At 36.9% G+C, this 27,372-nt stretch overlaps 1 protein-coding gene across 1 annotated transcript; it reads right to left on the bottom strand.

The window, feature by feature from the left end:
* Positions 1-685: 685 nt before the first annotated feature.
* On the bottom strand, positions 686-26,747 carry Uqcc1 (Ubiquinol-cytochrome c reductase complex assembly factor 1). Its single transcript, XM_089098853.1, has 5 exons — positions 26,598-26,747; positions 18,712-18,784; positions 14,257-14,420; positions 8,273-8,467; positions 686-837 (listed from the first exon to the last, which is right to left on the bottom strand). Exons 1-5 carry the CDS (start codon positions 26,733-26,735, stop codon positions 739-741), a joined length of 669 nt encoding a protein of 222 aa, XP_088954979.1. The 5' UTR covers positions 26,736-26,747; the 3' UTR covers positions 686-738.
* Positions 26,748-27,372: the final 625 nt, after the last annotated feature.

Raw genomic sequence — 27,372 nt, 5'->3', positions numbered from 1 at the left:
AAATCTTCCACCGAAGAAAAGCAGGCAATTTTGATTTTTTTTTTCAGAATTGAGCTTCGCATTATCACGTATAAGCGAAACTGTTCTTTGCCTTCTGTTTTTGAAAGCCACGCGATTTATGTGGCTTGTGCCTGATATATGGTGGATTTCAGCCTTAAAAAATTTCCATCAGATATAAATTGAATAAATAGCTGGAATGGCTTTTGAATGGTATTTCATTCGCTTCCGAACGCAACTTATCATTAAGTATTGGATGACTTTGAACAATTTGATGACTTCGTGGGCGGGTGTAAAAAGGGAGGCTTTGAATAGACTGGGGTGGAGGAGGAGCGTGCGTAGCTGTGTTGGCTTCATGCGGCTTGGGGCTGCGGTGAGTTGTTAGTAGTAGTAGTAGTAATAAAACGTTTCAATCCTCTATACACATTTCTTTTTACTTTTTTTTTTTACTAATCTTTATCCAAGGTTGAACAACAACTACTGTTACCAATCTTTAGTGACGACTTACCCCCAATGGCAGCAACTGGGAGGGTTGGAGGGGCATCTGCACACCCCTTAGGTTTCGAAAAATTCTTTTTCTGTATTTTCACTGAAAAATACATTTTACTCCTCCCCCAAACATTTTTGAATTGGCGCCGCTGGCCCACTTCCCCTAAAAAAATACATAGAGAAATCGAAGGCATTATGTAAGGAAGTTCTTTAATTAAAAAAACGAAAATTAAAGCGCTAAAATTAAAAGAATTAACTAAGTGTTTTTGGCAAAGGCAGTTCGCACCAAGCTATTGACTTTCCTCCTTTTAGTAAAAAAGTTTCATCGTCTATCTCGTCCAGCAGTTGTACCTAGAAAAAGAAAAATTTTAATCTTTAACCAAATCAGCTCCTCTCTTTGGAAGTATTTTGGAAAATATGAAGCATGAACATACCAAATATTCCAACTTTACATTTGCGACATACTCTATTTTAAGACTTTGAATGCCATTGGTGGCATCCCTCGAGACATGCCGGAGCAGCGCGGATGTACTCTGCCAAAACCAAGTATCTAAAAAAAAAAAAAAATCGATTTCGAGTTAAGGATGGATCTCCCCTAATCTTAACACGGCGAATCCACTGGTGAAGTCCGAATTTTTCTATCTGCTATAGTTGCTGAGATACCACCTAGTATCTAAAGTGATAGAAACGTATTTTACCGGTTTTCCACAGCCAAAACCTACTATGCACATACTAGAATTTTAAAACCTAGTATCTACATCCAGCAGGAAAATGGGTGGCAAAACCTAGTATCTGTGGCGAAAACCGAGCAGACGAAACCAAGCATCTACGGATTTCACGAATCAACAGCAAAATTTCATCATTATCATCACTTTCTTCTCTTTAATTTTTGGAAAGAACAACAACGAAGTCTGAAGAATAATGATGGGTTTCACTAATAGTAGAGGAGAATTACTTGCAAGACTCGCGGTGCAAATAGCAAAGCAAAGAGCTGAAAACAGAAATGCAGAGTAAGTAGAACTTGAATTTTTGTGTCTGGGTAAAATTATACTTTAGCTTTTTTTGGCTATCTTGGAAAGGGGTTAGGTTAGGAAAATGAAACTTTCAGAGATGGGTCTACAGGCTAAAGTATTTCTCAAGAAGGTATTTTGAAGTACCTACCTGCACTCCTTCTCCGGAAAGGGGTTAGGTTAGGAAAATGAAACTTTCAGAGATGGGTCTGCAGGCTAAAGTATTTCCCGGGAAGGTATTTTGAAGTACCTACCTCCACTCCTTCTCTCTTTGGAGGGTCCTGAAATTTACCTACATGAAAGGTCTATACCCATTGAATTTTTGACAGAACAATATTTACCTTAATTTTCAGTTCTCAGTTTCTTTTTCTCTGGCTTGAATTCTGAAAATACAATTCCTGTTATTTCAGTGGAATTTTAAGCCATATCGATGTTTTTTTTTCAAAATCTTAGGTAATGTAGTGGTATATTCTTAAAACCTTATAAATTGGGATTGAGCAAAGTTGTGAAGCTAAAAATAATTTTGTTGCACTTCATTTAACCAGAAGATCTATTTTGAAAGGTTCCACTTTTATAACACACAGTCTCTGTTAGAATGAAATGCAGATTTCAAGTAGAGGACCAGGCTTATAGATCATTATCTACTCTACAACCCTAGACCCAAACGGCTTTCTTCCATCCAGTATTTCTTGAGATATTTCAAGATATTGAACCTGTGAAGCACATTGAGCCATCATAGCCCTCCTGTAGTAGACCAGACCTTGGTAAAAAGACTCTGCTAACTTGCATCAGCTCAGACATAGGAAGAGGAGTGTTACAAAGACTTTTGGTCTTGGGTATCTCGTGGGGTCGTGGGTACTGCAATCTCATCCCTAAGCCGTAAAAACTACTTTGTCGAGTTTATCCTACACAGCGACTAGTTCACAGTCCATCTCTAGATTCAGTTTCTCTGTTATAATTTTGTGCTTTACTCAGAGATTTCTTCCGTTTTTTGGTTTAAGCGATTCGGGGTTGCTGTTGCGCTAAGCTGAAATCATCTTATATTCCATCTGTATTATGCTCCAGTCAGGTCTTACTCTTTTCATTAGCTGAAGAATTTCTGATAAATCTCGCCATCTGTCACAATATTTGCCCTCCTGCGCAAAATTTGTATCCCAAGCCGCAAAGGATTGAATCATGTCGGCGAAGTTTTTTGGCAGTTTCGGAAAGGCTAAGAACTCAAGAAAACAATGATGTTGAGTTTTTACAATTGGAGGTGCTGACTCACTACAGCCTATAGGAATTTTCGCAAAAAATTAAGAATTCAGAACAAAAAAAAAATCTGCATTAGAAAAGACAAATTATGTATTTCCTATTTCAGGTTTTGCCAAGCAGCTGCAGGCAGTGATGCAGTCGTTGGACAACCTATTGCTGTAAGAAGCTTAGCTGAGCTGAAGATAGCTTACGAATATACACAGATTTACAAAGACCCTTCTGTTAAAATCTGAACTTCCAGGGTTTCATGAATTGCAACCATTATTCACTGATGATGTCTTTGAACTAGAGCCATTTGTGCCATTTGACATACCTTGCAGTACAGTGACTGAAACTCTTGTAGCTAATAGACAGATCAGTGATAGTGAAGTTTTGAGGAACGCCAGTTATTCTGAGGAAAACAGAGCCGATTATTATACTGGTAGAGATCATCTGCAAGGAAACAGTCAAGACATACGGGAGCAAAGAAATACGGAAGCAAGAATTGTGTCAGTAAATGGTAAAATAAATCATGAAATAAGTGATACTGAAAAACAAGAAAATGCGAATACGGAGCACCCTAGAAGAAAAAGAAAGAGAAGTGAAGAAGCAAAAAAAAAAATGCTAAGTGCAAGCATCTTTTTATTGAAAACTACTGTGATATTACATGTAAAAAGAAATGTAAGAAGCTTGACATTGGGACCAGAAAAGAAATATGGGAAAGTTTTTGGAAAGAAGGCTATGCATGAAGAACCAAATCTCTGGCCGGGTGTGTGAAGCTGGAGTTCATAAGAAGACGGACGGTAGAAAGTGACCCTCAATCGGTTAAAATCTACCAAAAAAATGAAAGTAGACACTACTATCTTCAGATGAAAGATAACAATGTGGTAGTGAAGATGGAGATTTACAAGGAACTGTTCATGAATACTTTTGGGTTTATATCAGATTCTTACCTAACTGAATTGAGCAAGAAGATGGAAACTGGGCTAGTTGGCCAACGCAAAAGGGATCTCAGGAGTAGGCAGAGTCCTCACAACAAGCTAACACCAGAATTAGTTAAGAATGTGAAAAATCATATCATTTCTTTTGGACCCTCTATGCCACATTATCGTCGCAAAAATGCACCAAACATCAGATAACTACCATCTTCTTTGACAGTTGATCTGATGCATCAGGACTTTGTTACTAAGAATCCAGTACCAGTTGTGTCGCACGAGACTTACAGACGTCATTTGAAAGAAATGAACATTTCGCTAAAGATGCCAGAGTGTGAAAAGTACAATCTCATGGAGACCGATGATAGCAGCAAAGAAAACAGCAGCGATGAAGGTGTTAATGGAGAGTTTGAACCTTTTTCTGCTGCAGCAAATAAGACTCACGATGTTGATGTTTCCAGGCGACACTGGCAAGAACACATTGAACAGGCAAGGAAGGCTACACATGCCTATCAACGTGACGCAACTAAAAGTGGAGAAACTGGAATATGTGTATTCGCAGTTGACTTGCAAAAAGTGATTCTGTTATTCCGACTTGTCAGGGAACAAAGAAGCAATATTCCTTAGTCGTCTTGTTGTCTTCAATGAAACATTCAACCGTGTCGACCAGTATGATGCAGCGTCTGTAGGAAAAGGCCGTTCTTTTTTTTTGTGCTGTGGTACGAAGCTTTGAGGGGCAGGGGTACCAAAAACATAGTGGATTCTGTTTATACTGTAGTTACGGCAGAGAGGGATGTCCATGAATTCATATTCTGGATGGACAATTGTTCCAGTCAGAACAAGAACAGGGTGCTTTATACTTCTCTTGTGATGATGGTCAACAGAGAAGAAGGGCCCAAGAGGATAACGTTGAAGGTGACAAAAGGGCACACGCACAATGCAGCAGACGGCATACACGGCAACATTGAAACAAAAATGAGAAAAAAGGGGAAATGCTATGACTTTTATGACTTTGTTGAGCGTGTTGCAAACTGCAGGAAGGAAGTTTCTGCAAAAGAATTGATGGATTTTAGGGATTGGGAATCCAAGAAAAGAACCCCTGGTAAAAAGGATTCACCCCTACCAAAGTTAAAGTCAATTATTGCAACTACCTTTCAAAAGGGGATCGACGGCATGAAATTCCTCCAAGATTTCGACGGAGAGGAAAAGCAATGCTTGTTTCTTCAGAAAAAATTCAATATCAAGCAGCTTCCCGAGCCCAACTCTGTTCCGAGGGGTGTTCAAAGCCAGAAAAAAGTTTTGATTGTTAACAAACTGTGTCTGATGATGCCGGCAAATTGAAGGAAATTTTGGAAGGATCTTCCGGTTTCCGATGAAAGCCTAGATCTCATCAAGGATGAAGACGACCCATACGAAGAATAAACCTCTCTGATAAGCTATGGATTCAGTTCTCCTTTATTTTTATTCGAAGTAGCAGTTTATCTTCATTGTTACTTGAAGATCTTTTTTAAAATAAAATTTGTTGTAGATACTAGGTTTTGGCGGTGGAATACTAAGTTTATTAGCAAAGAAAACCTCTGCCAAAACCCAGTATCTACATTTACTGAAGTTAAAAAAAAATAATGTGAAAAAAATGCTTCTCCCTACTAAGCCGACTCCGGAATACCTATTGACGAAGTTGTGTATCGTCATCAGCTATTCCAGCTTAGAAAATGAAAAAAATCACTATTTTACGATTTTCTCGGAAACTTGAAAAATATAGATACTTGGTTTTGGCAGAGGACAGCCGAGCGTTGGTCGGAAATCAAATGCGAATTCCTAACAATGGGTTTCTAATTTCTAACTTCGGTTACCAATCAAATGCGGACTAAACATCCTTCATGTCACCATAGGAACTTTCTTTTTTATAAAAATGCATGTTTCATACAACATATGTTTGGGAATAAAATTTCCACATTTTTATCTCAGTGGGTTGGAAAGCGAACTAAAATTAGGGAATTTTCAGGGCCGTATCAAGGGCGAGGGGTACAGGGATTGAGCCCCTTTGAAATAGTTCTTCGACTGGTAAACTGGGCGTAAGAATGCAAGTAAAAATACTTTTCTCCTAAGATACCAAACAAAATTTCTCAGACCCGTAAATCGTTATTAAAAAGGCAGGTAAAGAACCTTAGATCTTAAAAATCCGAACAAATATTCTTTAGGTAGACCACCCGAAATAAATTATTTTGGTAATTCCACCTCTTCCGCAGAAAAAATTTTTGGATACAGCCATGGGCATTTTTGTGTGTAGTCCACACCCTAGAGGAAAAGTAAAAAATGGTTGGATATCTTAAATCCAACCATTACTAACGATGTTGTTTGTTTTGTTTCGTCATCTTGGAAAGATTACAAATGTAAACTCAACGATTTAAATACAAGCATATTTTTATTTTAAACATAATTTGGCATTTAAAATCAAAGTATACACCCTAAAAAAAAGAAACATATTTTGAGTTTAATGCTGCTCTTGCAGCTTCGTTGATGACATTCAACCTCAAAATTCTAAGCTGCAATTACTCAAAACGCGTTAATTGCGAAAGAAAAATTAAAGTTTTGACAGTAGACTAAAAAACATTGGGCTTTTATCACTTTTAACTAGAATAAACATAATTTAAAATAGGATTCAAGTTGTTTTACGAAGAAACACTGATTTTATATTTTGTTGAGTGGACCCATGTGGTGTCAAGGCTCACCCCTCAACGGTCCATTGACTACACACCCCTAAAAAATTGGTTGGGGGCAATTCCCCCAGACATACCCTTCCTTTCCCCATATACTCCAGCTTGAAGTTCAAAAGATAGACAAACTCCAACCAGTGTCTATTCCTATCCAGACAATCTTCAACCAGATGTCTCCTTGTTTCAACGGCCATCTGGCAATTTTTGCATGAAGGCAAGCCAACCCTCCTAATTCGGGTACAGTACTTCCCGAAATTCTCAATTCCTGTTATGGCTGTAGTTACTACTCTTATCTCCAACATTCTTAACTGTAGTATATATTTAGTCAGCATGGAATTAAACTTTGGGAGTACTTCCTTTGTTTTGAATCTTACTTTAATATTCCAGTTTTGTTCCATACTTCCATTGCTCCATCTCTTAGCCACCGCTTTCCAGTAGCCCTCAGAAATGGGAACAAAAGGTACTAGTATATTCTATCAGTGATGTCTCAGCCTTGGCTGCCTCACCTGCTATCTCCTTACCCTCAGTCCCAGAATGTCCTCGGACCCACACCAGATTAATTTGGTATCCTTTGGTTGCTAGATTGTTCATTGCTTCATAGCAATTCAATTTACTTCTTTGCTAACTCTATATATTCTGAATATCCTTAGGACATGCTTAGTTGTCTGCTAAAATACATCCTTTTCTGCTTATGCAGTCCTTTTGCGTCAGTGTTCTTGCTGCCTGTTCTATTTTAAACATTTCAGCTTGGAACATCGAAGCAAAACTACCCTGGTGATAACTAATTATCTCTTTATCCACTTCGGATGTGTTTTGGTATATTACAACGCAACTTCCCGATTTCCTTTCGTCGTGAACCATTCATAAAACAAATAGTCTCGTTACTTTTGAAAAGCAGCTCCATTTCCTGCTCCATTTCCTGCTCCTTTTCTCTCCCATTCTTTATGGCAATCTGCAATTGTCTTTTGGCTTTTATTACTCGATCGATGTTGTCATCCTTAGACATCTGCAACTCCTCACATTCAAATACCATTGACCTCTATATATTAACGTGGCTTTGAACTTTCCCATTTCGTATCTGCTGCCTATTTGCCATTAATTTACAGTCTGAAAGTACTTTTTACTGCTTCTTCATGTAGAAAATTTTTTATGGGTTGAAGTCCTAGTGTTAGCTCCAAATTTTTTATGGGTCGAAGTCCTAGTGTTAGCTCCATGGTTGCTCCAAATTTTTTATGGGTTGAAGTCCTAGTGTTAGCTCCATGGTTGCTCCGTTCAATGGTGTTCTGAGGAGATCATTAGGTACGCTAGCCTTTGAAATTCTATTAGAAGACTTGGCTTTTGATCTCAGTCGAATCAACCCATGCTACTGCTCCATATGATAGAATCGGTCTGATTACAGTCTCATATAGACACATAATCTTATTTGGAGCTAGGCCCCATTTCGTAAACACCATCTGTTGGCAGTGGTTTAGGGAGGCATCTGACCCTTTCCTTTGCAGTGATTTTTCCAGCTTAACTGATATGATCCCAAACCTGTCTTTTTCGGAGGGCCAAGTGTTTTTAGAGCAAAAGGAACTTGGCATTTTCTCTTTCTGGTAAAAAGTATTATTTTTGTATTTTCCGGAGCTAATCGTAGTTTGTGTTTTCGCGACTGTATTCGGATTTCATCCATTATATGCTGCCCTATCTCAAATAGGGTTCTCCGACAAACTTATAAACTCTTTATTTCTGCCACTTTATTTTTCAAAATACTGTCAACATTTCAGAAGAGAGTCTTTGGACTGCTATACTTTAATTTATCCATTCATCGTTTTTTTCTTTGCATCTTTTTTGCCTCTTTAATTGTTTTTGCTAAAAAAAAAATCCTAGCTATTACTGTCTAATATCTAACCTGTTTTCTAACAAGGTGCACGGCAGCCTCTAGCGCTTGAGGATGCACATCATTCTTCTGGAAAAGGGTTCTCCACAGAGCATTTGCTAGGTCAATATCACTTCCTAAAAGACCTTCATCATAGGATAGCAATGCCGAGGTAAATTGATCACCAAGCTCGCTGACTTGCTCTCTTCTGGCAGAGCCTGTTCCTTCCTGCAACAAGTCACCGTATAAACAAAGAGAATAAAAAAAAAAACAGACTACATTCGATCAAATTTAGGCTCATTCTAAATTATGTTCATTGACAAAGGCAAGGTAATTTATTTTACAGTTAATTAGTTGCAACAGGAGTAGAACCATATTTTAGATTAGCACAAAGAAGCCTTGGAAGTAGAGAGTAAGAGTAGTAGAAAGTAAAGAAGTAGAAAGGGAATAAAGAAAAACAAACCTTAAAAAGTGTAATGCCCAGGTTGCAACATTTTCTTGATAAAAGCCCTGATTTAGCAGGCTTAGCAAAGGGAATCCTTACCTCCACTTATATCTATCCTTACCTCCACTTGTAGCTATGTACGACACAAAAGGGTATAGCTCATACCATTTGAGAAATCGAGGATAAATTAGCTGTAAGAGGCAAAGCGGTCAATTTTACAAGTCAAAATGATTTTCGAGTCTCATATGAACTAGTACTAGTACTAATACATCACTGCATCAACAAACTACCTGAGAAAAATATAGCTGTGTACACTTCTCCTCCACCTTAATCTATTAAAAGCTTCACTCTTTACTCTCACCATCAAGTTTCTTTTTCCTCTTAGTCCTTTCTTATAAGATCTTGCTACCACATTCGGAGACAACCTGCTTTTTGCTTGACCCAGTGGTGGATCCAGGGGCGCCCCCCTAACGTAGTCTAAAGTAGTGTAATTTACTTAATTAACGCAAATTTGCATTAACTAAATTTGCTCCTAACGCAGGTTTATCAGATCAACCTATTTTGCACCCCTTCCCCTAAAAAATCTTGCATCCGCTTGGCTTGGCCTCACTTGAAAGACCAAACTGCACAATCTTTGCCAATCTATCCTCCTTCATCTATGAAACATGGCCTAGCAATCTTAAACTTTCAGTCAGTATAGCCCTTGAAACTGAAATCAATGTAGAAACCAATTAAACTGAAGCCAGCAAAATCGCGTTTTCCTTTTTTTTGCGGGTTTAACCGCAACTTGGACACGAGCCAAGGTGAGAATGAGACAATTCTGATAAGAAAAACAAAAAAAACGTATTTCATCTGGCAAATTACTGACAAAATGGTAAATGAATTGGCCAATGGGAAACAAATTCTCCTAAAATCAGCTGATAACCAATTTCCATTAATTGAGTTGTTCTCCAAGTTGTACGCCGAACACCGGATGAAAACTGAGCTGTTTGAGTAAAGACCCCGTAACTAGAAAACAAGGCGATTTTCTTCTGTTTGCATTCGGGACTTATTTCTTTGGCATATTAAATAAAAAAAAGCAAGTTTTTTCAACTGAAAGTAAGGAGCAACATTAAAACTCAAAACGAACAGAAATTATTATGTACATGAGGGGGTTCACCCCCTTGTCAATACTTGGCTCTTTACGCTAAAGTTCGAATTTTGTTCGAATCACAAAGGCCGTTTAATTAGAATAGATAGCTCTATTGAAAGTACTAAAAAAGCTTTAGCGTAAAGAGCGAGGTATTCACTAGGAGGCAAACCCCCTCATATACGTAGCCTAATAGTTTTTGTTCGTTTTAAGTTTTAATGTTGCTCCTTACTTTCAGTTGAGCAAACTTTTTTTTTTATTTAATTTCTGATCGTTTTTAAAATAATGCTGGGAAATCTGAAAAAAAATCCCTCCTGAAAACGTCTGTATACTTCCCAATAACCAATACTATATGTAAACGATGGGCAAAGTTCATAACTTGCAGCCCTTCCCCCGAAAATGGCTATCTCAAAATTTTGATCGGGTGACTTCGGGAAAAAAATGAGCGTGGGAGGGAGCCAAGTTGCCGTCAAATGTTTTTTAGTCACTTTAAAAGGGCACTAGAACCTTTAATTTTCGTTCGAATGAGCCCTCTCATGATATTCTAGGACTATTGGATCGATACGATCACCCCTTGGAAAATAAAAAAAAATCAATAAATAAACAAACACGCATCCGCTATCTTTCTTCAGGCAAAAAATGCAAAATTCCGCAATTTTGTACATAGGAGCTTGAAACTTCCACTGATGGGTTTTCTGTGATACTGAATCTGAGGGTGTGATTTTCATTAAGTTTCTATTACATTTAGGGGGTGCTTTCCCCTTTTTTCTAAAACAACGCAAATTTTTTCAGGCCCTTCAGTTTTGATGGGTAAGACTAAACTTGATGAAATCTAAATATTTGAAATAAGCATAAAAATGCGATTCTTTTGATGTATCTACTGGTATCAAACTTCCGTTTCTTAGAGTTTCGGTTACTATTGAGCCGAATCGTTCCTTACTTACAGTTCGTGGTAACGAACTGTCTGAAATACAAAAGGTGCAAAAATTATATAATATTCCTAGAAGATCATTCATATAAGAAATTAGGTTTCATTACCCTATAGCCAAAAATATTTCAGGTGGCATTTTTACAGAACTTCTGATTCTCAGATCTATCCAGAGAAGTGAATTTCTAGTAAACAAAAAGAGAAAATAAGAAAGCACTAAGAAGAGAAAAACACAATCAAAAGCCAAATAAGAAAGTAATGTGTTTTTTTTAAGCATTAGTATTTTGATGAAAGACGAAAAAAGGAGCTCACATAATTGTCATGCTAGAAAACATTTGTTGGATTTTTTCTCTAAAAATAATGTTTTCTGGTCAACATTGACCGTGTTTATGAATTTCAATTTGAGAATTTCACTTTATTTATGGTGCGTAAAGTTTCTTCATTTCTTTCTTGTAATACTCAGCAACCGTTGACTCAGTAAACTCTTCTATGTACCATGTCTACATATTTGCCCCGTGTCTATTATGTCAATAACCGTCTATATGTGGGTAACCGTCTATACGACGGTTATTATGTCAATAACCGTCTACATACTGGGTTGAGAATTCCTTGTCCAAGGGGCACGGGTTCGATCCCTGGCGTGGCCAGTTATTTGGTTTGGGACGCGGGTCACTGGTGTGACTCTGTAAGCTTAGCCAGAGTCGATCCAGCTCTAAATGGGTACCTGGAGAAATCTGGGGAAGGTAATCAGGAAGGGTGTGCGAAACCACAGGATGGCTGGACCCCAGCCCCACCTTGCACTTGCTGGATGAAGGACCACGAAACGGAGATCAGCACCGCCGGTTTGGACCTTAAGGGTCTAGTGCCGTCATACTTACTTACTTACATCCTTCAAAGTAAGGCCCTATATCGTCACTGTGCCATGACTCAACAAGAGCAATTGATTTTAGATTAGTTACCATGATTTTGGCTATGAGCTATGAGCTCCGGTAACAGCACCCAAAATTACTTTACTTCACTATAACACATAATATATAACACTTTACTTAATACACATTAGCCTAAAGAGCATAATCAAATGTATATATTTTGCTTATATTTTTCAGGTTATGTCAATAACCGTCTATATGTTACATATTAACGTCTATATACTCGTCCATATTATAGATTTAATGAGATCCTGCTTGCCTAGCAGTAAAAATAGCTACGTCGACTAGTGCCAGAAGCAAAAATTTATTTAGAGCTTTTTAATTTCCAATATTCGTCGGTATCATTTCCAATATATTGATGGATCAAAAATCGCCAAAAATATTTTACACTGCCCAAATTCAGATAATTTATTACGTTAGGTTAATATTGTCTCTGATAGTAAGTTTCTTGACCAAAAAGTCGTAATTGTACAAGAACATATAAAAAACACTTTTTCACATGCTGACCAATTGTCTGCGTTGTGCAGGTACCGATATCCTGATTCAATGCCTTCGGCCGGGAGTGCAATGAGTGGTTGGGGGCAAATCATCCGACGCTTCCCGTGTTTTCATTTAGATTTCTTCAGGTACCCATTTAGAGCTGGGTCGACTCTGACTGAGCTTAGAGAGTCACACCAGACTCTTGTTACAAGCCATATAACCAGCGACTTTAAGTCTCGAGTCCCTGTTCTAAGGACTTCAAATCCAGTGAGCGAACCACTCAACTAGGACGGCTCAAAAGGCGATATGTTACCTAACATAAATTCTAAAAAGAGTTAATATTTTTCTAGACAGTAAATTAACTGAGTTAGAAAACACAAATTGTGCAGACATATTCGGTTTTGGACATTTAAAAGGCGATATGTCGCATAACATAAGTTTTACAGGTTGTTGTCAGGGAACGCCGATTTCCCGAAAATATCCACCGTGATATCTCAAAGAACAGATATATAACACAACATAAATCCAGGTTGTTAAGATAGAAAACGCAAATTGTGCAGATATATTCGGTTTTGGTAATTTAAAAGGTGATATGTCGCACAACATAAGTTTTACAGGTTGTTATTAGGGAACGCTGATTGCCCGAACATATCCACTTTGATATCTCAAAGGAAGGTATATAACACAACATAAATCTTACAGGTTGTTGATTTAAAAAACACAAATTGTGCAGATATGTTCGGTTTTGGTAATTTAAAAGGCGATATGTCGCACAACATAAGTTTTACAGGTTTTGTTAGGGAACACCAATTGGCCGAACATATCCACTGTGATATCGCAAAGGATGGTAGTATATAAGACAACACAAATCTTACAGGTTGTTGAGTTAGAAAACACAAATTGTGCAAATACATTCGGTTTTGGTAATTTAAAAGGCGATGTTGCACAACATGAGTTTTACAGGTTGTTGTTAGGGAACGCCAATTGCACGAACATATCCACTGTGATATCTCAAAGGACGGTATATAAAACAACATAAATCTTACAGGTTGTTGAGTTAGAAAACGCAAATTGTGCAGATATATTCAGTTTTGGTAATTTAAAAGGCGATATGTCGCACAACATAAGTTTTACAGGTTGTTGTTAGGGAACGCAAATTGCCCGAACATGTCCACTGTGATATCTCAAAGGACGGTGCGTAATACAACAATAATCTTACCGGTTGTTGAGTTAGAAAACGTAAATTGAGCGAAACACATCGAGCGTGGTAATTTGAAAGACAGTTTGTCACTAAACATAATTTTTAGAGAGAAGCAGAAAATCTGAAAAATTATGTTTCAATTTTTTGGCTTTTATTTAAGAACGGTGTAAAAATTGTTTTTTTTTTTAGGCACCCAAGATAAAAATAATTTTGTTATAAAAAATGTTCATTTCTAAGAATTTCTGTAAACAAGAAAAGGGGACTAAGCAATGAATAAAATGTAACTTCTATATACTTAAAAAACCAAATAAGATCAGCGAAAATAAATTGAACTAGTTGAAAGAATTCAAGTAGTCAAAGGGATTCTATCAATCAGAAGTTCAAAAGTCAACTTTTTCAAGAGGAATTTCGGGAAATTGGAATTCAAAAATCTAATTTCAAAAAAAAGAAAAGAAAAAAAAACACGTCCCAAAACTTGAATTACTGCTGCAGATATGGAGAAAACCATGAAATCATGAGAATTTGGGGAAAAACAGAAACAAGATATTCTCCTCATGGAAAAAGTTATTTTAAGCATTCTGTAGTTTTTAACTTTATTGAGCTAAAAACGGTGTTCCAAATGGAATTGGACAGTTAGCCTTCCCGGCTCCGATTAATCAAAGCTGAATATAAACTCGAACTTGATAACGAATAAAACTGAAACTTAGCTTAACTCAGCAAACTTAACTTAGAAAAACAAAAGTTAAACACTAAAATTCATCCCACAACAGAAACTTTAAAGAAAATCAATAATTTGAAAAAGTTCTTTTGACCTTTTTAAGTGTGATAATAGTTTGAGCAATGAAGTTGTTTTTTTTGCTGAAAATAGTTTTGGCTCTATGGCTCTTTTTTGGCTCAATACTTACCAGTTTTTTACTCCGCGTTTGGACATCATTCCACATTGCCTCAACAATCATATTTCTGAGGAACCTGCCGTCATCTGGTATATCCATAGCTCTGACTAGTAGCATCCAGACATGGAGCTCTGTGACAGTGAACCAAGAGTAAAAGGTATCTGGCATTTGGCAACCTATAGCACAAAATGATGGACGTTTAACAGCAAAGTAAATATGGAGTTCATGAATTTGGAAAAAGTTATGGAGTTCTGCGAGAGTAAACAAACATTAAAAATCTTGACCTGGATGCTCAACCATTTCAGAACGTACGTAACCATATGGTTACGGTTCGTTCTGAATTTTTTTTTTTCACCCCTTTGATTGTTCTTAGCAGTATGTAAAGCACACCATCTCGTAGCTCACTGATCAGGCTAATTGATAAAATCTTTGTCTGTTCGGTAGATGTCACTGGTGGTCAAATGCTAAGAGGTTGTCAAAGTGAAAGTCCACATGCCAAAAGTCAAGCAAAGGTCCTCTATTCTGGGTGGAATAGCAGCAGGTGAGTGATATTTAAAATACAGATTTTTGTCTCTGTGTTTTTGTGACACTGAGTTAGCGTTTTAGAAAAGTTTTCTCCAAGAATTTCAAAAAACCATATAGAGTAAGGCTATTTTTCAAACCGTAGCCAAAGGGTTACGTTTGGTCTTTGTGGTTGTGTTTCCCAGAGGCGTGCATCCGACTGCGCGCCTGCGCAGTCGTACTAAATGGCTGCGCGGCGTCAGTACTAAATAAAACTGCACGGCGTCAGACTGCGCGCATGTTATTTAGCTGACATCTAGCGTGAAACGATAAGAAAGTAAATCTCAAATAAAAGGTGGAACAGCAAGTGTAGGGAAACTGTGACCATACGGTTGCATCAGGAACAGAGGGGTATGACATAAAAAATCTGCCCCAAAGAGTTCTTTTGTTTGGATTCTGCTTAAAAATGAATGAAAATTCTTTCACAAAAATTTAAAATCCTTCAAAAATGAAAACATATAACTTCACTAGAAAGCCTGGCATGCAAATTTAACAGTATCATTAGCTTCTTAAATATTGATTATTTTATTGTGCCCTTGCACCTCCAGCACCCAACCTCACTTTTGAAATTGCATCTCAGTCCCAGTATTTCTAGAAAACTTTGGAAGTACAACTTGGAACCTTACAAGGTTAAAAAACAACTATCATATTAACATTTTTACTGACGAATTCAGACAAACTTGTTAGGAATTTGAACTGGACTTGGTAGGAATTTCAGAAATTCATATCCCCGGAGCAGGAAAAATAGAATTAGATTTTTGCTAAACACCTTTCAGATAGCATAGTTTTACTTCATTGCTTGAATAAGATACCATTCTTGTTTTTCTACTCCTGACGTGTTCTGTTTTTACTTACTTAAAAAAGTAAGTTTGCATTTCAAATTTCTACCAATGTTACTACCTTTGACAGAATAACAAAAGCAAAAGAGTGACCTTACGCAGAAAAAACCTTCATGACTAACATATATAGACACGTATACTGATATTCATTTGGGGTAGGCCAAGGCAAAAATAAATGTATCACATAAAAAAAAACATAGGTAAAATTGCAACAATCTTGAGATTTTTCTAGGGATCGCCCCCACATAAATGTCTGGGCAGATGACGCTAAATTTTCTTGTTAACTAAAAAAAAAAAAAAAAGTAAACCTTTTACTCCAAAAATGAATTATTGTTCAAGGAGTAAGTCTTAAATACATGACAAAATGAAAAAATCTTGATACTTTGTGCCTGAGTACATGTTCTGAGATAAATGCCTTGACACTGTGGACACATAGATAGTTATTCTTTGTTTAACAGAAAGAAGGGATTTTGAATTTTATTCTAAATTTGATCAATCAAGTGAACAGCTTCACTTACCTAGCTAGTATAATTAATAAAGGCAGAGGGTGCAATAAAGTTGTTAAAAGTAGAATAGGAAGATAAGTCTACAGACCAAGATTAGAACATTGTAAGCTACAGTGATGACATTAGCCAAGCATTGTTCTGAAGAATGGGTGCTCCCAAAAACAGAGGAAGATTGGCTAGATGTTTTCCAGAGAAATTACCAACAGATTGTTTTGGGTACCCAACTGACTCACTATATCTCAAGCAGTCAGTTGTGCCAAAAATGTAGTTCAACCCTGCTTTTAAGACTATAACGCGAGAAAGGATGAGATGGCTAGGGCACGTTCTATGGATTAGCGATGACTTATTGCCAAAGAGTGTCCTTGTCGGTCGACCGTTTAGGGCCAAACGAAAAGCAGGTCGTCCCAACATGGGGTGAGAGGATGCTGTAAGAAAAGTTTTAAGGGAAATGGGAACTTCTTCGGATGGTGTAAAGAGGGAGCATTTTAATAGATTGGGATGGAGGAGAAGCATACACAGCTGTGATGGTCTCAGGTGGGGCTGCAGTGAGTTGATAGTAGTAATAGTAAAGGAAAATTACTTTATCTTCAAGTTTAGTTTTGAGAACATATAATTTGCTATAGGACAGGGGGCAAATGCCCCCCCCCCCCAGATCCCAGTATTTCCCTAAGTTGAAATCTAGCGTCTCTGAAAATCTTGCCAAAACTAAGATAAGCCTATAAGATTCAAGCATCCACAAGAACAGATCAGCTTTCTTTTATGGCACTATATGCCTCATTTTCCATTTTTCACTGTCATTTTCACTTGACTTAGGAAAGCTGGCAACAATTTTGCCCCTCCCCCAGATTTTAACAAAATTATGCCACTGGCTCCTGCACACGTTTGAGGCCCCTCCCTACTTAGATCTTTCAAGAAAATAGGAAAAACTGATATCTTAAATTGTATTGGGTGTATCTTACCCATCGGCCTATATAACAATTCTCTGGTACCCAGCTTCATCAAGACAATTAGAAAATTAGGACAAAATCATCAAATTTGTAAGGCTTTCAAGGGATTGTGCATGGGAGCTCCCTCACCCCAGTGCGTGTGCCTTACGATGCTACTTTGCCAACTCTCTAAGAAAAAAAAAAACTAGTGAATGAACCAGAAGTTAATTATTTCGTTTTGTATAAATATGTAACAAACTCTTCAAGCCCTTAGAATTTCTTCTCTAAAAAGGGAGGTCAAAATATGCAGAAAAAAAATTTTTATACCATCAAGCCAAAATATTACAGTTATTCCTCTTTGATTAGTAACATCATATTTATGTTGCTTGTTATAAATAGGCTAAATATCTAATTTAAAATATATTACTGCAACAATTTTGCAGAAAAACAAGGTCAATTAGTTGCTTTGATATTCAGCAAACTGAAAGGCGTACAAACTGAGATTACTCGATGGAAAGCTGTGTGGTAGGAAATTAAATTATAAATGGACTAAGTTTGGCTCAGTTGTAGCACAGTAGAATTGAGACAAGGTTGGGGGTATGTCCAATAATTCTGTATAGTCCATGTAATTTTGTTGACGCAGCATGTAGCAAAGAGTAGGCCTACATTTAAATTTTTGAGATTCATTATTGAGAACTGTGGTAAATAAATGGACTTCTCATCTGTATTTGTCCATCATTTTTTCTTAATAGTACAAAAACAAACAACAAAAAGAAACTGAAAAAAACAAACAAAAAGAAACAACAAAAAGAAAACAACAAACAACAAAAAGAAACAACAAAAAGAAACATTCGGCAGAATTCTTAGGAAAACAATAGCCTTAAAGGTAAGTAAAAACCAGATAGACTTTCAAGTAAGACTAATATTTGCTGAGCTAAATTTTATTTACGATAAATTTTAGTTGGATATTTGTCTAGTCTATATATCAGCTAAAGATATATATATATATATATATATATATATATATATATATATATATATATATATATATATATATATATATATATATATATATATATATATATATATATATATATATATATATATATATATATATATATATATATATATATATATATATATATATATATATATATACATATACATATATATATATATATATATATATATATATATATATATATATATATATATATATATATATATATATATATAGCATAATTCTTGCATGAAGACTTTGTATGAAACGCAATATACTTCATTTAGTACCTTCAATACCGGTTACTTAGACCCATTCAGATGGGTTATAGATGTGATATGATTGATGTGATTTGATACAGATTTTAAAACGATAAAACCAGTATTACCATTACTGCTGTTATTGCAAAATGTGAAGTTATTACTAATTTCTATGGAAATTTGTTATAGCTTTCTTTTTTTTTTATGTGGGACAGGAGCCTAAATTTTTGCCAAAAAAAGGTCTTGGAAGTAAAAAAAAACAGGTATATAATCATTGCTTATGATAAGAAAGCAATATTCTTTTGTTCCAAATCTTACGGAAAAAAACCTTACATGTTAGGATAGAACCAGCTAAAAGTAAAATCAAAGACCTACCTTTTAGAAATGGTGCATAATTAACTTTGTCTGCAACTGATTCATACAGGACAAAGCCATTTAATCGGACTGCCTAAAATTTGGAATATTTGCTATTAAAATCACGCAAGCATTTGATATAGCAGCAAACTCTTCAAGCCCTTAGAATTTCTTCTCTAAGAGAAGGGTCAAAATATGCAGAAAAAAAACTTTATAACATCAAACCAAAATATTATAGCTATTCCTCTTTGATTAGTAGCATCATATTTACGTTCCTTGTTATAAATAGGCTAAATGTCTAATTCAAAATATATTACTGTAACAATTTGAAATTACTCCTTCAATTGCCAAGTTAAATTGCCAATCACCATAGATATCTTTTCGTTTTGGAGAACGGTCACTTTAAGATTTTTCTTCTGACCAAACATTCTCCACAGCTGAAGAATAGAGATTAGCTTTGTCTCACTGATTATATACATACCAACATCAATACCTCTTCTTACTATGGAAGAAATCAATCCATAAAGGCTTTGATAAGCCCTGTCTCACCTTGGTAACTCAGAGGTGTTTTCTTTGGATGGCATTCCTATTAAATACGCTGATAAACATCATTTTGGGCTGATAAACATCAGCCCAAATTTTTCAACTTTGCAGTCCTGCAAAATTATCTCAATTAAGCAGCTTTGAAGTAATCTTCAGATTCTACAGCTCATATGATGCTGAAGCGATTTTTTCCTATCACAACCAAGCAATATAAAAATGACAAAAAATCGATCCCATAAGCCTTTACCCTCAGCTACAATTCCTAACCTAGCTTGCTACTCATTAAGCCCATCAAGAACTTAAGTGATTAGTTTCATAATCACTCAACTAACCATCAGCCACTCTAACTCAAGATCTTCTTTTCTGAGTGAGTTTGAGCTCAGGTAAATACCTCATAGCAAGTGGAGCTTTAAGTCAAAATCACACTAAGTGACTGAACCATACAAAACTAAATTTGATAGTTTACCTTAATGGATAAAAGAAAAAAAAATTACAAACTCCATGAGTGGCAACAGAAATGGATTACTTGTGATGCATGCTGCTGCCTGATTTTAGATTTTACCAACAATTCATGATAACACTGAGCAACAAAACTTAGTTTATAATATATGACATGGTAGACTCCAAAAGGTTTTTCTCATGTCAAGAATTCAATCACTGTTTAGAGTATGAATAAAGGGTTGCTCTGCTTTCTATATGTTCTTGGACTCAGCAAAAGGAGTTACTAGAAAAGAATATTTTAGTCACCAACAGACTTTTCAATTGATAAAGCAATACTTTTGATGATCTGGTTTTAATCACTGAGGGCATCAAACCAAATACCAATAATGTTTCGTTGGGCATCAAACCATAGGGTTTGGTTGGGCATCAAACCAAATACCATTGCCAATATTGTTAGGAAGACACACTGTAATCAGAAAATTATATGACTAATTTCAATTAGATTCTAGAAAGTCCATGTTTGGAAAGATTACCTCAACTTGAATTCTGGATAAAAATTAAGGCCTATACTGGACCTGTTGTGCTCCGTGTTGAGGATGGTGAAACTTTGTCACTGTTTTAAGGCCCAATGAAATGTGGTAAGAGAGGTCTGCTGGAGGTTGCAATTTAAGCCCCCTCAGCAAAGGCAGATTGGGCCAGGGGGCAATTGCCCCCTGGGCTGGTTCAGACCAGTTGTTTATTTTTTTTTCTATGTAAAAAAAGTGCAGTTGACATAATGTTCAACAAAAATTACGCTTGACAATTTTTTGGCTGTGTTATTCTAGGCCTATGTATAGATTTAGCATAGATACCAGCATCCTGCCCTAGGAAGGGATGGATGCTGCAGTCAAACATGTTCTTTTATGGGCAAAATCTTTGAAATTTGATAAATATCACCCGGAGGTTGCCACTTGACTCCGGGGTTGGATTTTAGTGTGTCATTGTGTGCCAGATTCTGTTACAAGCTAGTAGGTGATTCAGTAGAGTACATACTGGAGCGTCAAGGTGCTCTGTTGGAAGTGCTAAATGATAAATTTGTCTCATTTTCCACAGTAAAAGGATTTTAGCCTTAAAAAAGTGTAAGATTTTGGCTATCGCATTCATCAGTTTTAAACTTGGGAGAAGATGGACAAGGTGACTGATGGAACAGTTAAGGGAGGTGCAAAAAAACTGACTCTGAAGCGAAAAAAAAAGAACTTTCCAAGGATGAAAAAGACCCAAAACAGAGAAAGTTATCATTTATATGGAGAAATAAGATCAGTCAGTAAAACTTTTTACTGCTTTTCCTCAACTTATGGGCTAGGATTTGAAGTTTTTTCTAAGTTGGTCTTGGATTCTAAGTTTAATTTTTTTGCATGACTGTCACTGGTGATTACTTAGGGGCAGATCTTGATATCGAAAAGCTTGTCAGTCTATTGAGGCTGCGTCCATTTTACCATTTCTATCGGCACGATTATTGATCAAATTAGGTGTTAGGGCAACCACAGCTCGAACAGAGCCCCAACCATTCGAGATCCGTTGAGTCGATCCTATGAATTATTGTTGCCTCGGTTTAACTTTTGTGTTTTTATGAAGTTGTTTTTTTCCAGTCTCAGGAGATTAGGTCTGGTGACACAACGCCTAAAATACAACACAACGACAGCTTTTTTTTCTTTGGCCATTTTTTCAGGCTTTGGTTTCAAAAAACCAAAGTTCAGTGATCACATCGGATTTTTTCACAGTCCTTGGACTGTAGGAAAATCATATCCAATCATTGAAACTTTATAAAACCTGGTTTTGTTTGCAGATGGTCAAAAAGTGAATTTGAACCAAGATTGAGTGTCCTGGCTTCAATACCTGCGACATTTTACAGAAGTCACTCCACCTTGGCTGCTTGTGTGCCTAGGTGTTCTTATGCTTATGTTGGATTTTTTAGAATCACATTGAAGAAGTACACAATATCAACCCAGTTTCAACAGAGGGTGAGACAAAATCGTCAAATACTGTGACAATTTCCAGGCCAGTGGTGCCAGTAGCAGAGGAATCTACACCATATCTGAGCCAAACTGGAAGTGGTGACTTGGCCACAAAGCTAGCTGATGGTGAACCACCTTTGCTATTAAGTATGTCTATTTTCTACCCTGTACTGCCGAATTTGACACTAGCTCAGAAATTACATTTCATGAGGTCAAATCCTTTCCAGCCAACACCACTTAAAATAGAAAAGCCTAGTTTTAACTTGGCTTCAATTTATTACCGGAAACTTATTACTTGTTCCGTCTCATGATCCTGGGTTACTCTTTAAACTAGAGAAATGACAGTAAGATCAATTCGTGCAGCATATACATCGCAATTTCCGACGAAAAGCCGCAGTTTGTTCCTGGGTTCATCAATTTTAGGCATTCCCACGTTCAAATCCAGGCACATGAAAAGTCGAAAGGTCATATCGCTGCAGCTCAAGAATACACTTAAGCTGAAAACTGCCGAGACATTGGATGGTACATAAACAACGCTTTGGCCAGTAAACGGAAAGAACAGACGTCGCAAAATATTAGAGTACTGAACACCGTTTTCGAAGTCGTGAAGCTGTTTGGGAGACAAGGATTATCTTTTAGAGCACATGACAACCAGGAGATGCTTGAGCTTCAAAAAAAGCCGGACATAAACCACAGAAACTTCCCGGAGGTCATACTTTTGCTCTCGAAATATGACGTACCTCTTAAGGAACATCTGGAAATAGTAATAGAGGATACTAGAAAAAGGAAATCGAACATGGATGCGGGTGGGAAATCTGGAGATGCAGCTAAGGGCCATGGCTCACTCGTCACTTTTATTTCTAGGACGACGGATAAGGAGCATTTTGAAACACATGTGGAGAGCTATAATGAACGAAATCGGTAAAAAAAGGTACAGCATCCAAATGAACACAACTCAGGACGGTGGGGTTGTAGACATGCTTCTATTGTGTTGAGATATGTGAAAGATGAAGAAATTCACAAACGATTATTTGCTGTCGTACCTGTCCAAGATTCCAGTGGCAAGGGTATGAGCGAATTTCTACAAGCCAAGATCAAAGAGCATGGACTTCAGTACAAAAAGACAGCTGGGGAATCGTTTGACGGTGTTTCTAACATGAGGGGCGAATTTAACGGACTTTATTCTCATAATATAAACCGCGTTGCAGATTCAGTTTATCGGTAGTGCTACAGTCACATTCTAAACATGTGCATTGTTGATTGTTGCACTGCAATAGAGGCGAGAAATCTCTTTGGCACCATGAATAGAATTTTATGTTTCTTTGCTGAGTTGCACGAACAAATAAGTCTGTGGCAACAACAAGTAGAGAACACAAAAGAAGTACAGTCAAAGTCGAAAAGGTTACAGAAAATCAGTGAAACTTCTTGGTGGGCAAAAGAGAAGTCACTTGTTTGGATGCTTTCCAATGATGATTGCCTGTACTTAGATGCAGTGCATATTTTTTCCTCAGTGGAAAACAGCAGTTCTTTCGACTCAAAAACTTCATCTGAAGTTGACTCACTGCTGAGTAGGCTTACAGAGTAAAAAAAACACTAACCATTCAATTTTTTCTTGCTGTATTTGAAGTCATTGGCCCTATTTCAAGGTATCTCCAGACAAAAGGATTGACGGCCTGAAACATGACTGATAAAGCAAGAAAGGATCTAGAGAGCATTTCCTTCAAAAGCATCAAAGAAAACGCCTCCAACTTCGCGGCAAAGATCCAGGGCCTTCTAGAGACCACTTCATGGGACCTTGAAATTAGCTCAGAGCTACAAGCTTGTCGCGTTGGCAAGAAAAGGTGCATGCCAGGAGACACGGCAGAAGATTCTCGTCCTGAATATCCAGAACAGCAAATTCGAATCAAAGTGTTCAGGTTAGTAATTGACCAAATAATAACCAGCCTAAAAGAAAGATTTTCAGACAACAAACAGCTTATCTCTGATGTAAAAATTCTTGCAGCCCACCGTGTTCAGCCTTGTGTGTCAAGGTGAAATTTTAGAGTAAGCCCTTCAAAACGTTGCAGAGATGACAAAAGTTTCTCATGATGAGCTGAGGTCAGAGCTGAAAAGCTTTGCCTCAGTTAACATTGAAATTGTTAGTACGGATCATAAAAATAGCCAGGATATGCCTGGTGCAGACTGTGAGGGTGGACTGAAACTTGGAGCTGAATGAGGAGGGACTGATGTGCAATATTCAAGTTCCTGCAGTTTGTGAAACAACTGCATAATTTGTCCGTATCGGCGGCTATTAAGGCTCAATCTATGCACATAAGCTTACACACTTCAGTTTTTCTGGCCTATGAATATCTGCTGACGCTTTCGTTTTCTCAAGTCAGCTGTGAATGATCAGCAAACTGAAGCTCATTAACACAAGATTAAAAGCTATAATATCAGATGATCTCTTGGAAAGCATTCATGTTGATGTCACGTGATGGAGCTGCTTGATTCAGTGCAGTTTGAAGATGCTTTAGAAGATGTGAAAAGAGATTCAACTTCACTTTTGTCAGTGCAGTAGTTTTGTCCTCTTTTAGTCTGGTTATTTTGTTTTGTATCTGTTCAAAATGTATATTTTGTGTTCAAGTTTTGTTGTCAAAAAACTCTCAGTGGTGTTAAAAATCCTTCTGAAGAGGACAAATACAGTAAATGTCTGGCCCAGATTTCCATGATGTAGGACAAAACCTGAAAATTTTATGCATCTGAAAATATGATGCTGATCTCCTTTTGTGTGAAAACCTGAGTAACACCAAGTCCAACCAAGCATCAGGGAGATCTTGCACAAGAAAGGATTAGCAGTATCTGTCCTTTTCTTACTGTAAGCCTATTTCTTTCTTAGCGGGTAGTACTAATTTGCTTGGCAATACAAATTTCAGCGCAAATGACATGGAGTGGAATTTCCACTCATTGTTCAAGGCCCTGTCTGATTAAACACAAAAAAACAAAACAAATTCCTTCTATAAGGAGGGCCATAGGTAGAGCCACCTAACCCAAATGATTGCTTAGTTTTTCACGCCCAGTCCACCTCTGCCACTCAGTAATGGTGACCACAGGGTAGGTATGGCCTGTGATGAACATTCTTCAGTGGTTTAAAGTAGACAACATCACATAGCATCAGCTTCAGATAGAGTATGCAAGATGGTTGGGTATGACAAGCAGCGTCAGTTGCCCAACAAGGTACCCTTGTGATGAGGTTGGCATCAGCGGGTAATTGAATGGGATGGGAAGTCCTACACATATTTCCATGACTTGTGATTCCATTCCTTGTCAAGCCTGGACTTAAAGGACACAGCTGTGGGTGCAATCATTGTTTCAGCTTGAAGACAATTTTAATCATTGACAGCATAGTCAGAGAAGAAATCTTACTGCATTTGTATATTAATCTGATGTTTTGACAGCTCATATTATTGGCCTCTTGTATTTTGCTGGCTTGAATGTTTGGCAAAGAGGGGGTTATTTGGTTGAGCATTATACTTGTATGCCAGCATCATGCCACCATAATGGTGTCTGAAAATGAGTGTTGGCAACTGCAGGTTGCTCTAGTCTCTTTTTGTTAGGAGATTGTGTAGGCCAGCTATATACTTTGTGTCATGCCTCTGAACTCCTTCAATTAGGCTAGCATCATTCTTATAGGAAAGGGATATGAGACATGCACCAAAATACAATACAGGCCAGACTACAGCCTTAGAAAGACTTTGCAGGAGCAGCTAGTAATAGTGCACTTGAGGAGACCAAGGCTTGAATTTGCTCTTGAGACTGCTAGTTGCTGGTGGCCATGGAACTTTAGTTGTTCCTCTATTAGTACACCAAGATCTCTTTCTTTGGGACTTGTCTTAAGCACTGAGTTTGACATTGGATTGGGATCAGACATGTTGTACTGACAAAGAGGGTTATTGCTATCAAAGTGAAGGACACTGTATTTCGATATGTGGAACTTAGGTGGCAGCCAATGTCTGGATTTTAAGAAGGCCACACTGCAGGCTTTGTTGATTAGTCTGACAGCTTAGAGTCATCAGCATAGTGATGCTGTTTTTTTATTCTTTTCACCATATTGTTGACATACCCTAAATTGCATCTTCTAGTGACTAAGGTTGAAGAACCTGTAGATGTTGCCAGGTAACATTGACTCAATATTCATGTCACAGTTCATGAGTGGATTATCACTATTTACATATATGCAAGACAGTTTGGTTTCAATGTTCGGTGTCACTAGATGTATTGCCAACAGGGCGTTTTTGAGGGCTAAAAGGGTGGGTGTCTCAGGCAGTGTAAGCTCTCCAATTTAAACAATTTTCCTACCATTTTAAGTTTTCAAATGCTGTCAACAAAATTAGCAATGAATTTTATAGGCCTAATTCAAAACTTGGCTGTTGACAATTCAGGGTATAATCCAAATCATTCCAATTCAGGATATATATATATATATATATATATATATATATATATATATATATATATATATATATGCACATTAGGGGGGGTTAAGAGGGGGGGGGGTAAGGTTCATGGTGAGTTTGCAGTGTTCATATAATTTAGCTATGTTGAAAGTGAAAACATCATTTGATGCTTTTTTATGCTCTTTCATAATTCACATAAATATCTTCAGGGCCCCTTTAAGGGCTCAAGATGCAATTAGCAAAATTTACTTCAAGTTTTTGTTGTTTTTTTTTTGTCCTATACTAGACCTTAACTAAAAAATAGGCTACCTTAAAGTGTTCACAATCTTAACACCACTATAAATCCATTTTTTTGTGATACTTATGCATTAAATTTTTACTTTAAATCATATAGATGATTCAAGTAAGAGAGCCTTACCAACAGAGCTAATTAGGCCAAATGTTTTCACATTATGTAATTTCATTTTTCTTAATTAAGCCATGAAAGTCAACTTACTGCTGTTTTCCCTGTTAGGAAGCCTAATTTTTTGAAAAATTTTTTCGAAATTGATGGAGTACCACCTGTAGATTTACATCTTTGTCCAGTAATTCTCATAGATGAAATCACAATAAGTCTTATGGAATTCGTAAGCATTTTCAGGCTTTAAAAATATAATTTGCAGTCAAGCACAGTTGCCAAATCAGAATTTGCCTAATTGACAATGTTGCCGTAACTTTGAAACAAAATGTACCACAAATTGCACGGAAAATGTACCAAAAACGAAAAAATTGTACCAATTTTTTCTTCAAGAAATATGCAGATTTTGACCTGGTTTATTTCTGGTTTAAATTACTAGAACGATGTAATAGTACTCAGCTCAAAATTTTCCCATTCTTGGGTCAATTTCATGATAAAAATGCTTATCCTACCACATTCTTCTGTTTGTGCCAAAAGGGCCTTTTCAGTTGTCAATTTAAACAGGGAAGTGTGGTAGGTCTTTGTGTGGAGGGGGGAGGGAGTAAGATACCAACAAAAATATATTTCAAAAGAAAGAATAAATAAAAATAAACTGAATGCTCAATATATAATTATGTATTCTTGACAAACAGCAAATTGAATATTCCTAGAAACTCAAAAATGCAAAATTTTTACTACTACTACTACTACTACTACTAACAACTCACCGCAGCACCAAGCCACCTGAGTCCAACAAAACCACGCACGCTCTTCCTCCATCCCAATCTATTCAAAGCCTCCCTTTTTACACCCTCCCACGAAGTTCCCATTTCCT

The sequence above is a fragment of the Artemia sp. Qi Xiang Cuo genome, chromosome 13, assembly GCF_049724085.1.
Source record: "Artemia sp. Qi Xiang Cuo chromosome 13, ASM4972408v1, whole genome shotgun sequence".
NCBI lineage: Eukaryota > Metazoa > Arthropoda > Branchiopoda > Anostraca > Artemiidae > Artemia > Artemia sp. Qi Xiang Cuo.
Note: the sequence above shows the minus strand (reverse complement) of the source record. Positions and strands in the feature narration are given on the sequence as shown.

What these genes read in the sequence shown, in the direction of transcription:
- Uqcc1 (XM_089098853.1), bottom strand. Translation starts at nt 26,735, where the DNA reads ATGCTTACGAATTCCATAAGACTTATTGTGATTTCATCTATGAGAATT. An exon ending in AAACGCGGAGTAAAAAACTG is followed by an intron (nt 8,468 to 14,256) that starts GTAAGTATTGAG and finishes GACTTGTTGCAG; the next exon opens with GAAGGAACAGGCTCTGCCAG. An exon ending in TGCACCTTGTTAGAAAACAG is followed by an intron (nt 838 to 8,272) that starts GTTAGATATTAG and finishes TTCTTTTTCTAG; the next exon opens with GTACAACTGCTGGACGAGAT.